The sequence below is a fragment of the Gigantopelta aegis genome, chromosome 8 (genome assembly GCF_016097555.1).
Source record: "Gigantopelta aegis isolate Gae_Host chromosome 8, Gae_host_genome, whole genome shotgun sequence".
Classification (NCBI taxonomy): Eukaryota; Metazoa; Mollusca; class Gastropoda; order Neomphalida; family Peltospiridae; genus Gigantopelta; species Gigantopelta aegis.
In genome coordinates, this window is record NC_054706.1 from 65938848 (window position 1) to 65951808 (window position 12961).

The 12961-nt window shown below is 35.1% G+C and overlaps 1 protein-coding gene across 2 annotated transcripts in view; it reads right to left on the bottom strand.

Annotated features, from left to right (window-relative positions):
- Positions 1–12961, bottom strand: part of LOC121379328 (arf-GAP with dual PH domain-containing protein 1-like) — a 57889-nt gene that overhangs the window by 13289 nt on the left and 31639 nt on the right. The window contains exons 2-5 of one of the 2 annotated variants that reach the window (XM_041507900.1): positions 8950–9077; positions 4900–5024; positions 2654–2745; positions 1471–1660 (exon numbers count right to left, since the gene is read on the bottom strand). In XM_041507900.1, the coding sequence (XP_041363834.1) occupies positions 1471–1660; positions 2654–2742 (279 nt within the window). In that variant the 5' untranslated portion in view covers positions 2743–2745; positions 4900–5024; positions 8950–9077. The remainder of the gene's footprint in view (positions 1–1470; positions 1661–2653; positions 2746–4899; positions 5025–8949; positions 9078–12961) is intronic. The other variant, XM_041507899.1, reaches the window with a different exon arrangement.

Genomic DNA, 12961 nt, shown 5'->3' on the forward strand with positions numbered 1-12961 from the left:
GATGTGAGTATTTATAAAATTTTCTTACACTTCTGGATTACTGTATACATGTAAACTGTTTTGAACATTTGTAAAATTATAATCAACAAATTTTATTACTAAATACATTCCTGTAAAAATTAAACAGTAGAAAATTATATAACCGTAACCAACAATTCGTGCGTATTTCTTCAAACCATTTGGCTCGATTCTATACATGGCATTTAAATTTAGACTGGTCGCAAGTTGTCACTGTTGCAATATATCGCCTTTGTTAACGTCTATTCATGTGCTGCGCATCGTGTATAAAATCAGTCTAAAACATTTGTTAGAATAATACGTCTGCGTTCGCGTGAAATATTGTGCCCTGCAACCCGATTACCTTTTATTCCTACTGGTGGATTAATTAGAAGCAATTACCACACAAAAGTGCGAGGCATACCCTTAACAATAAGGTGTAGTTATACTTTAAGTAATTAGGGGGTCTTGATCGACCCACCATGCGATTAGCTTCAGCAGTTCAGGTTACGTAGTAGCTGTGAAAACAACTATTGACTTCTTTTAACAGGAAAGATGAAGCCCAAACAATATAATAACAAGACAACTGTTTTTTTTATGTGATGTGGACTTTTAACGGACGCATTAATAAAAATACGCATTTTTGTTCACTCATGTACGGACGCAATAATATCATGACATATTAATTACATGATTTATAGTAGTTCTCGTAACTGATGAGTTAGGCCTACCCAATCCTAAAACACTTGAACTACGGTTCTGTGGTACATTGGTGATTCAAATGTATTTAAAAACATAAACTGATTTTCACTTTCATTACTTTCATTACTGATATATGGTACTTTATGGTATTTTATAATGTATTGTTCACTATGTAACCGACAGTTCTCGTAAAATACTGTGCCCTGGCTCCACATGTAACCTAAAACACAACATTCCACTTAACAATGTTGAACAGAAATTCTGTAGTTATGAAAATATGATAAAATACTGATGAAATAGTTGACCTTCCATATAACCATGAACACAACTTTTCCATTTAACAATGTTGATCAGGCATTCCACAGTTAAGAATCAATGCTGGATAATTTTAACTATTAAATACACTCACAAACAGATTTAGGACAAAATAGTTTGGCAATTAATGCAGGATTGGCTGCTATCTAAGGTGATCCAGTTTTGGTAGGTTTGACTGTATATACAGGGTTTCTGCCAGAGGATAAAATGGGTATAGCGCCATACCCAGATTTGTTTGCAGATTTTTTTTTTTTAAGTTAACCTTTTGACAAAATTAATAACTCTCATCATTACTGTGTGCTTTTCTTAACCCTAACTCTAAAATTAACCCATTTTCTTTCTGTCAACTGTGGTTGCATTCAGCACACACATTGTAAATATTCTATTCCATAGTGCCATACCCAAAAATTTCTTTCTGGCAGAAACACTGATATGAGAATAATTAATTCAACTTACTTCATTAACATAATATTCAAGTTTATTATTTGTTCTGTTTAAACAAAACTTTCTGGGTTGAAATGTTTTTCTATCTCTGCCTAGCTTGAATAATATTCCCTCTTTCTTCGTGCAGTCGTAATTCTGTTGTTCTTTGCTGATGAATTCCTCCCGCTCGTACTTTGCCAGTATCCATTCCTTTTTTAATACACTGGAGAGAATAAAACACAATACAAATTTTTTTTGCAGGATTTAAAGGCAATGACACTAGTTATTGAGTAGTGTAAAATAAGTAATTGTTATAGTATGGTGTTGGTAATAAACTATTTAACTGTGCCATACTTAAGGCAAAGTCGAATTATCACCTTCTAAAAAACAGTTAATGATGTGTTTAGTGTCTTAACTTGCAAGTGAGCCAGCAAGATAAAAAAGGATAGTGTTGAAGAGTCAAGAATGGTTGATAAATAGAAGTCTCAACAAACATACTGGCAGAAGAATTAATATTTTCCAATGAACTGGCCAGCCTTGATAGGAATGACGCTGAGCAACTGATATTTTAAAATGGCACAACTACTTAAAAAAAAAAAAATCATTGCTTTGCTACAAGGTAGTCCACCATTAATGGGTGCCATGCCTGGAAAATGCTTACACACAAATAAACAGTCTACTCGAATCTCCAGGCTCAATAACAAGTTTTGGATGGCAGTTATATTCAGCTGAGTATAAGAAAAAATTAATTGCCTCCCCTTTTATTTCACGAATAACTCTTTATAGATTATATACCGGCCTCGGTGGTGTCGTGGTTAGGCCATCGGTCTACAGACTGGTAGGTACTGGGTTTGGATCCCAGTCGAAACATGGGATTTTTAATCCAGATACCGACTCCAAACCCTGAGTGAGTGCTCCGCAAAGCTCAGTGGGTAGGTGTAAACCACTTGCACCGACCAGTGATCCATAACTGGTTCAACAAAAGCCATGGTTTGTGCTATCCTGCCTGTGGGAAGCGCAAATAAAAGATCCCTTGCTGCCTGTCATAAAAGAGTAGCCTATGTGGCGACAGCAGGTTTCCTCTAAAAAACAGTGTCAGAATGACCATGTTTGACGTCCAATAGCCGATGATAAGATAAAAAATCAATGTGCTCTAGTGGTGTTGTTAAATAAAACAAACTTAACTTTACTTTATAGATTATAAGAAATTACTTACTGAACATCATCTTGTGTTGGCCGTCTGTAAAATGGTGGTATACATGTTTCATACGTTTCTTTGGCCTTCTCATTACCAAGTGTCCTCATTACCTTAGAAATAAACAGATAAACTTATACAGTACCGGATATGCCATGTTCAGGGTTGGGAATTGGTGAACTGTAAAAAAGAGGACATCTAAGATGGGTCTCGGAAATTCTTGAAATCCTAGGTTAAAATCTGTGCCATCTGACACATTTTGGAGGAAAGGATGATTAAAATGCAAGGAAATGCAATGTTCCATGAGAGAAAAACAGCTGATCCGAAGAGAATTCCCACCCCTGCTTGTTATACATCTAAACACATTTTATGGTAATACAAAATTAATAATCACGTACTTGAAGATAATTTAAAGATAACTTTAAATCGCAAATTTTTTAAAACAATTCGCAAATTTTATTTTAACTTTGCGAAATAATTTTATATAATAATTTATATTTTGAAACAAAATAACTGGTATCTATAAAATTTGGAAGTTTAACAGCTATAATTTGGCTAACCCTTCTATTAAATTCTGTATTGGATATATAAAGCCAAATAAGCTTATATAATGCACCAACCTAGATGAACCCACCATCCCCATGTTTTTATTTTTCAACATGAATACATGCAGTGCGTTATGCTACATTCATGCACTGGCTCACAAGTATTAACGGTAAATGGGAAATGACAGCAGTCGATCCTCTGAGAATTGTGAGAACCATATTTCTATTTCACTCATTAACATGGCTTGCACTGTTGGTCCAAATTATTTACACTGTATTGGCTAATTTTACAAACATTGGCATATTTCTACCTGACATGAATGGTTAAATAATTCATTTATCACTTTGAACATTACCAAATATTCAACCAGTGATCTCACAAACACAATGTCTTCCAGAATATAGTGTAATGATGCGTGCTTATTTTAATTAACATTTAAATGTAGGATATAATTTACATAGTTTGTAATGAGTCATACAAAATGAAATGAGTTTCCTGAATTTTTTTTTCTATGACTTGTAATGAGTCAAACAAAATGAAATGACTTTCTTTAATTTCTTTTTCTATGACTTGTAATGAGTCATACAAAATTAAATGACTTTCCTTAATTTCTTTTTCTATGATTTGTAATGAGTCACACAAAATGAAACGAGTTTCCTGAATTTCTTTTTCTATGACTTGCAATGAGTCACACAAAATGAAATGACTTTCCTGAATTTCTTTTTCTATGACTTGTAATGAGTCATACAAAATGAAATGAGTTTCCTGAATTTCTTTTTTTTGTAAACCATGGTTCACACAGTTTCAAATGTCAGTGGCTTAACAATTAATGATATACGTCAATACATAAAATTTTCTGTAGTAGAACAATCAAAACAATACAACAAGCAATAATAAACAAGCCTTCTAAGAGTACAACTATAGCAATACATGGAACAGAAAATTAGCTCCTAAGTTCAAGGGTCATAATTCTGTGAAACATGGGCAAATCGACAATGAAAGTCAAACCTGATCTGTAACTGTATATAATACGGCTATTTATAAAATGTTAACTCAATGTGTTGAGGTATTGTGAACAAAGGTCTGGAAAACCATATGCGGAACAGTCAGACAAACAGACAGACGGACGGACAGGTAGGGGACTAATAAAAGATTATCCAGCAATCACTGTATACATTGGAACGATGACTAGATAAATCTCTATATTTTCAGTCACTGACCAAAAATATAGGTCACGTGAGATAAGCACAACTCGACTCAAGTATTTCAGAGTAGTTTTCAGTAAACATACTCTTTAAATCATTTGTTAAGTACAGTAAATAAAAATAACTTTTAGTTTTGCGATAACAATAGAAAACTTATATATTTATTTATGAATTAGAGTTTAGAAATGGTTTTTTAATGTGGCAGAATGTAGCTAGTGTCTTACAAAGAATGACGTCATACGGCAAAAGCCTTGCTAGGTTGACAATACTCAATTTGCGTACACAAAACTAGAATAAATAATGATTTTCCAAATATTTCTGTAGGATTGCAGGATAAAAGAAATAACTGCTTACTGTTTTAAGATATCAGCTTTATCCTGCTCAGATCGAATGGCCATTCTAACCTTCACAGGATAAAGCCGATATCTTAAGACAGTAACCAGTTATTCCCTATATATCATGTTTAATTATACAATGTATATATATTCTACTACTGTAAACCTGGACGGAACATACATCGACTTGCTCTTGGTCCCAGTTGTCTAGCTTGATCGACTTGACTCGTAGTGACAGAACACGATGGATGCCGGCACAGTCGAGACACACAAACAAGCCCAGAGTCAGAGATGCCCACTGAGGATCTGAAAATATAATATGGGCTGTTTGACAATTATGTAAATACATCATAGAGGCTGTTTGACAATTAATTAAATATAACATAGAGGCTGTTCAACAATTATGTAAATATATCACAGAGGCTGTTCAACAATTATGTAAATATATCATAAGAGGCTGTTTGACAATTATGCAAATACATGTATATCATAGAGGCTGTTCAATTATTATGTAAATACATCATAGAGGCTGTTCAATTATTATGTAAATACATGAATATCATAGAGGCTGTTCAACAATGAAATCATGTAAATACACATACATGTATATTATATAGGTCATTAACAGTTATGTAAATACATCATAGAGGCTGCTTGACAATTATGTAAATATATCATAAGAGGCTGTTCAACAATTATGTAAATACATCATAGAGGCTGCAATTATGTAAATATATAATAAGAGGCTGTCTGACAATTATGTAAATATATCATAGAGGCTGTTCAATTATTATGTAAATACATGAATATCATAGAGGCTGTTCAACAATGAAATCATGTAAATACACATACATGTATATTATATAGGTCATTAACAGTTATGTAAATACATCATAGAGGCTGTTCAACAATTATGTAAATATATCATAAGAGGCTGTTCAACAATTATGTAAATATATCATAAGAGGCTGTTTGACAATTATGTAAATATATCATATTATTATGTAAATACATGAATATCATAGAGGCTGTTCAACAATAAAATCATGTAAATACACATACATGTATATTATATAGATCATTAACATATCTTTGAGACCATTCAGCAAATATGTAAATACATCATGGAGGCTGTTCAACAATTAGGCAACATAAAATATAATTATTTATGTACCTCTTCCACCCATATAACACTTGTCAATACCTGTCTCTTTTTCTCTGTTATTGTGATGTAATTCGACAAAAATTATTGTTTTCTGTTGTTATTTTAAAAATTTATCTCAAGATGAACATAGGTGTCAGCAAAATAATGTCTTGAAACCATTTCTCGACATCACTGAAGATACCTTGAGCTGAGAAGATAACGACAATATACAGTTAAACCTGCTCTAACAGCCACATGTATTAATCAGCCATATATTTATTTTCCCAAATCATGGTATAAATCAACCTGTATTAAATAGCTGCCTTTAAAGATCACTTTTTCATACTGCCTTTGGGGGCTGCTTAACACGAGTTTGACTGTTCATAAAACATTTTTTTCACCATGTCCATATTTAATTTATGAATAAAAATAATGCATGTGTCTGAAATAATTTAATAACTTAACAGACAAGCCTTCCCCTGCTATATTTTGAAAAAGTTTGTTTTGTTTAACGACACCACTGGAGCACACTGATTAATTAATCATTGGCTATTGGATGTCAAACATTTGATAATTTTGACTCGTAGTCATTAGAGGAAACCTGCTACATTTTTTGTCTAATGCATCAAGAGATCTTTTATATGCACTTTTCCACAGACAGGAAAGCACATACCACAGCCTTTGTCCAGTTGTGGTGCACTGGTCGGAATGAGAAAAACCCCAATCAGCTGAATGTATCCACCGAGGTGGTTCGATCCTGCGACGCAAGCACCTCAAGCGAGCAGTCAACTGACTGAGCTAACCCCCCCCCCCATATTTTAAAATCCATCTCCTGATCACCCCCACCCTAATGTCCATTAGTCCTCCCTCACCCCTGTGGCTTCAGCTGTACTCTCTATTTTAAAAATGTATGTACAGAGCCAGTGTTTCTGTTTGAGAGTCAGTGTTTCTGTTGGTGGACTGCCAATTCCCAAGTATATTACAAGCAATGCAACAATTTAACAGTTGTTGAATACCACTACCATGCTACAGAACACTTCACAACCAATTGTACGAGTACAGAATACCCAGTATACATAATTAACTGGCCACTGATTGATATGGGCGACTCTTTGACCTAGCAGTTAGGATCGTGGATATCTTGTAAAATGTCACACAAATTGTATGCAATAATTTGAATCCTGCCAATATATACATGTACTTTGTGTTTTTATTTATTGCATACATATGATAATATCAAAAGGCAAATAAATATCTCAACATCTCAAGTTCAAGGGCCATAACTTTGCCAAAAATAAGTACATTGCAATAAAAGTCAAACTTGTCTATAATAGTGTTTGATAAAGCTACATGTACATGTATACACAAACTTTCTCGCTCAATATCTTAAGGTAGTAATAAACCAAATAACTTCTGGCTGGGTCAAAGTTCAAGGTGCACCCAACTTTTGATAGAGAAATGAACACCATAAGTCCTGTGATTGGTGATAAATGTGAGTGTATTGGTTGTGAAAAAAAGAAGAAATTTCATCGGGGCAAAAAAATGTATGCAATTTATTTCATCTGGTACCACTGTATCAAGTAACCTTGTTTGAAACATGTATGGGGTACCCGTAAAAAAAAGTACTAAAATTTTGTGTGGAACTAGGGTAGTCATAGACGCTACCCGTTATTTCAGAAATTAGCAGCTTGACCCCCAATTTTTTTCTGATTCACTTTAAGGGTGAGGGGTGGTAGTATTTATATCCATTTATGTCGACTAATACACTGCAGGTAGGAGTTTTAGTCTAAAAGCTATATTTGGGACAGACGGATGGATGGATGGATGGACAGAAGGATGGAGATGAAACCTATTGTCCCCTCCCTCTTGTTGTACCAATAAAGAACTAAAAAGAAGCACTTTAATATACAGTCAAACCTGTCTTAAGTGGTCACACATGGGAGTAGATAAAGTGGCTGCTTAAGACAGGTGGCCGCCGAGTACAGGTTGCCACATATATAGTCTTTAAAACATTTGTTGTTGTTTCTTGTTTTACCGTCTGTACTGCTAATCAACGGATGTATGCTTCACAGTTGACTATAAATCAACTTTTGACATGTCGTTTCCTTCAGAAATAATGCAAATGGAATGTATTAAATTAACCGTTCTCAACGTTTGTTTTCTTTTTCCATTTAATTATTTAATTCCTATGTATTGTCATAGTATGTGAACCTACAAATGTCGGTGTCCTGCCATTTTGCCTACACCCCACTTTGTCTACACCCAGTTTGCCTACAACCCACTTAGTCTACACCTAGTTTGCCTACAACCTTGTTTGCCTACAACCTAGTTTGCCTACACTCAGTATGAAAAGGTGCCATCCCCAGTTAAAAGTGGATCATTCCAAGTATATAATATTTTGTACAAAGTTTAACTTTAATCTTATCAAAGAATCATGGATGCCATTTAACTTTGATCATGTATTAAAGATCACAGTATGGGATCATTGAACTAATACTAATCACCATAAAGAGCATAAAATTACTGTTGCTCAACTAAGCCCCAATTACATTACTTATGTTCATCGTAATCTTAATTGTTTATATAATACAATGTTTTTATATTGGTTTGAGACATAAAATAATAGGGACTGTCCCACTATTAACTGGGGATGTCACTTTTTCATATAGTAGGCAAACTGACTGTAGGCATACTGGGATGTAGGCAAAATGGGTGTAGGCAAAGTGGGTTGTAGGCAGAATGGGAGGGAACCCAAATGTCAAGCGTGGCCTGTCCAGAGGCAATTAGATGCATTGCAGAGTCATACTTTCTTAACTGATACACAGTAGAGATGTCGGGACTGAATGGGTACTAGTATTCCTGAAGGTGTGAAGATCGATTATTTGCTGCACCTTATCGCTGTTGTTAAAATGTACCTTTTTGTATAACAGTAAAACTTTACTGTGGCCGATTAATACTGGTATTTTAGCGATTTGGGATCCAATTTAGGTGGCCGCTGGCCGCGTTAAACAGGTGACCACTTATTACAGGTGCATTTACATTAAAAATTATTTGGAAGGAAAAAAGTGGCCGCTTAAGGCAGGTAACCGCTGAGTACAGGTGGCCGCCAGGACAGGTTTGACTGTATTTAGAGTGGTACGGACTCCCTCTGATATGCACACTCTCACTAGAACAATCCTACATCTGCGCTGTAACATCAGCAAGGGATGACATTCCTGAAATAACATAATAATTAAGCCATCTACAAAGTTGAACCATACTCTACTGTGCAGATATCAGGTTTTTAAAGCTGACAAAGTTCAACACAACCTTATCTTTGTGTAGATATATATATATATACACACACACATACATATACACTTATTGCCGTCAAAATGCGGTTTGGGATTGGCCAACAGGCAAGAGCCTATATTAAGGCCTCTCCCTACATTTATAAATACAAGTTTGATACATCAAGATGACAGAAATAGTATAATAATTTAAATAAATTCAAATTAGCTAAGATGAAAAGAATGGAAGAGAGAGAGAAGAAAGGAAAAATAAAAATAGATAGTTGATATGATATTATTTAGTCACAGTTGGGAAGGGAGAAGGAGGAATAATGAATGGTTAGTTATCGAAACGTTTGCTATTAATTATAAAGTCTTGAACAGATTTAAATATAACACTATTTTCGTGGGTACTAAAATTTGGGTCACCAAATAATAAAGTCTTGCAATTAAGATTGTGATATTTTGACAGGTGAGTATTACGAATTACATTATATAGTGGACAATAACATAAAAAATGTTCTGCATCTTCAATAAGATGTCCACAAGTACAAAATGGACTGTCACTTACATGTCTTGCGAATTTATGACCATTTAGATCGCTAGTTCCCAAGCGGAGTCGACTATGTAATATCTGTTGCCTTCTATCACCATCGTAAAGTAGCACGGTACAATTGGGTCTGATTTATTTAATTCTGATTTAAATCTATTTAACGATGAAGAATTCCTAATATCGGACGTTATATTATTCCATAATTTAACTGCGGAAGGAAAAAAGGAATTCGCGAAAAGTTTAGTTCGACAAAAGTATGTATTGATGTATGAATATCTATATATTGTATGTATGTCGAGGTTGACTATTACATACATAGATATTAACGCACTGGCGCAGGGGATAATTAAATCCTTTCTGGCCTCACAAATTGTCCCATGCCGTTGCTGGGACTCGAACCTGTGGCACCGATTCGCCCGCAAATTGGCAGACTAACCACAATACGCTCTGAGCTATCGAAGCTTCCATAAAAAGGAAGCTCTTTTAACTCAAACCATATGCATGGGGCCTACAATCTACGCGGTCGATCCCGCTTACGTGCATGAAACAGTGGGCAGACCTGGCACTGGCTAGTATGTATTGATGTATGAATATCTATATATTGTATGTATGTCGAGGTTGACTATTACATACATAGATATTAACGCACTGGCGCAGGGGATAATTAAATCCTTTCTGGCCTCACAAATTGTCCCATGCCATTGCTGGGACTCGAACCTGTGGCACCGATTCGCCCGCAAATTGGCAGACTAACCACAATACGCTCTGAGCTATCGAAGCTTCCATAAAAAGGAAGCTCTTTTAACTCAACCATATGCATGGGGCCTACAATCTACGCGGTCGATCCCGCTTACGTGCATGAAACAGTGGGCAGACCTGGCACTGGCTAGTATGTATTGATGTATGAATATCTATATATTGTATGTATGTCGAGGTTGACTATTACATACATAGATATTAACGCACTGGCGCAGGGGATAATTAAATCCTTTCTGGCCTCACAAATTGTCCCATGCCATTGCTGGGACTCGAACCTGTGGCACCGATTCGCCCGCAAATTGGCAGACTAACCACAATACGCTCTGAGCTATCGAAGCTTCCATAAAAAGGAAGCTCTTTTAACTCAACCATATGCATGGGGCCTACAATCTACGCGGTCGATCCCGCTTACGTGCATGAAACAGTGGGCAGACCTGGCACTGGCTAGTATGTATTGATGTATGAATATCTACATTACGAGTGTAATATGGGTTTTTTGCAGAAATGGGGCATGGTAATTGTAATGTCAAGAATGTGGGGAGCAAGTTATTAGAAAGTTTATACATCATACATAGTTTATGGCGACTTCTCCTTTCTGATAAAGATATAAAACCAGTTTCGCTATATAGTAACTTGTGAGATGTTCCCCGAACAGAACCACAAATTGTACGCAAAGCGTCCAAGTGTATATTTTCAAGATTGTATGCCTGTTGGAGACTACAATTATCCCAAAGAATATCGGCATAATCAAAAATGGGAAGAATAAATGATCTATAGATTTTTACTAATGATTTTCTAGATAATCTATATTTAAAGGATCGAAGACAATTTACCATTTTACTGGCCTTACTTACAATATTTTGTATATGGAAATCCCATTCCGCAGATTTCTGGAATGTAAGGCCCAAGTGTTTATGGACATCAACCTCTGATACTTGTACGTTGTCTAAAAATAACTTAGGATTGCTGGGGTTTTTAATTTTTCGGCTAAACAACAAGGTTTCGGTTTTTTCGAGACTGAACTTAACAAGCCACCGTTTAGCCCACTTGTTAATATGCTCTAAGTCAGAGTTTAAAATATTACAACATAGTTCAGGATTTTCAACAGTAATAAATAATGAGGTATCATCAGCGAACAATCTAATATTTGAAGTAATCCCATTAACAATATCATTTATATATACCAAAAACAAAATAGGACCAAGAACAGAACCTTGCGGAACACCTGCGGAAATGGGTTTAGTATGTGAGAAATGGTTTTGTAGTACTACACATTGTCTTCGATCAGATAAATAGCTTTCAAACCATAATAAGAGTTTTCCCGAAATCCCAACAGTTTCTAATTTATAGATCAGACCCTTATGCCAAACTCGATCAAATGCTTTGCTTATATCGACAAATACTGCTCTAACTTCTTTCCCTTCATCCATAGAATGACAAATAAAATGATAAAAATCAATTAGTTGGTTAACAGTTGAATCGCCAGGAATAAAGCCAGACTGGAATTTTTTTATGGTGTTATTTATTCTAAAGAAATTGAAAATGTGCTTAAAAATGCATTTTTCGAAAAGTTTGGAGAGATTACTTGTAAGTGAAATGGGTCTATAATTACTTGGTTCATGAATACTACCCTTTTTATGAATAGGATTTACGTTAGCAAGTTTCCAATCTGAGGGGAAAATGGAATGGTGTAATGATAGATTAAACAAGCGTGTTAGAGGGTATGAAAGTTCTTTAGCTAGTAACTTAAGTAATCTATTGCTAATAAAGTCGGGGCCTGTTGATTTGGATGTATTAAGGGTGTTTAAGATATCTTCTACTTCGGATGGTACTAGATCTATTTCTATAAGTGGATCAACTGTAAGGTCTACTGTCGGAAGCTCTCCTTGCGGGCAGTGTAAAGTAGATTGTTTAACCTTCTGACTACTGCAGGCGAGATATCTCGCCCGACGTCACGTCAGTCGATATACTGTACACTGTATACAGTGCATTCCCCAATTCATATTTCCCGCCGTTTTGCACACGACACTCACCGGAAACGGAAATATAATTAAAGAAAAAAGATTTTTTTTCAAAATGGTGGTTTTTGTTTTGATTTTTTCAATTGAAAATACCTTGAAATTTTGAGTTCAAAAAGTGGTTTTCGGCAAGTATTTTCGCTTGACAACAATGGCGGCACGTCGCGGTAATTTTCAGGGATCGATAGCTGATTGTAACAGCTAATTTGATAATAAATTTGATCGTTTTACCAACAACAAAAATTACCAAATATTGCAATATGAATCGTAGTTCGGGTTTAAAAAAAAATTCTGGTCAGAAAACCACTGTTATCGGGAATAATGGACATAAATACTGGACACCTGGCCACAAATGCCCGTAAGTAAACGCAACTTTTTCGATTTTTTGCCTAATTTTAATCACCATTAGCCGATCTAAAATAATAAAAATTACAAAAAAAGACACGAAAATAATACTTACCGATTCATATATGAACTTTATTTCATGTATTTATGAAACA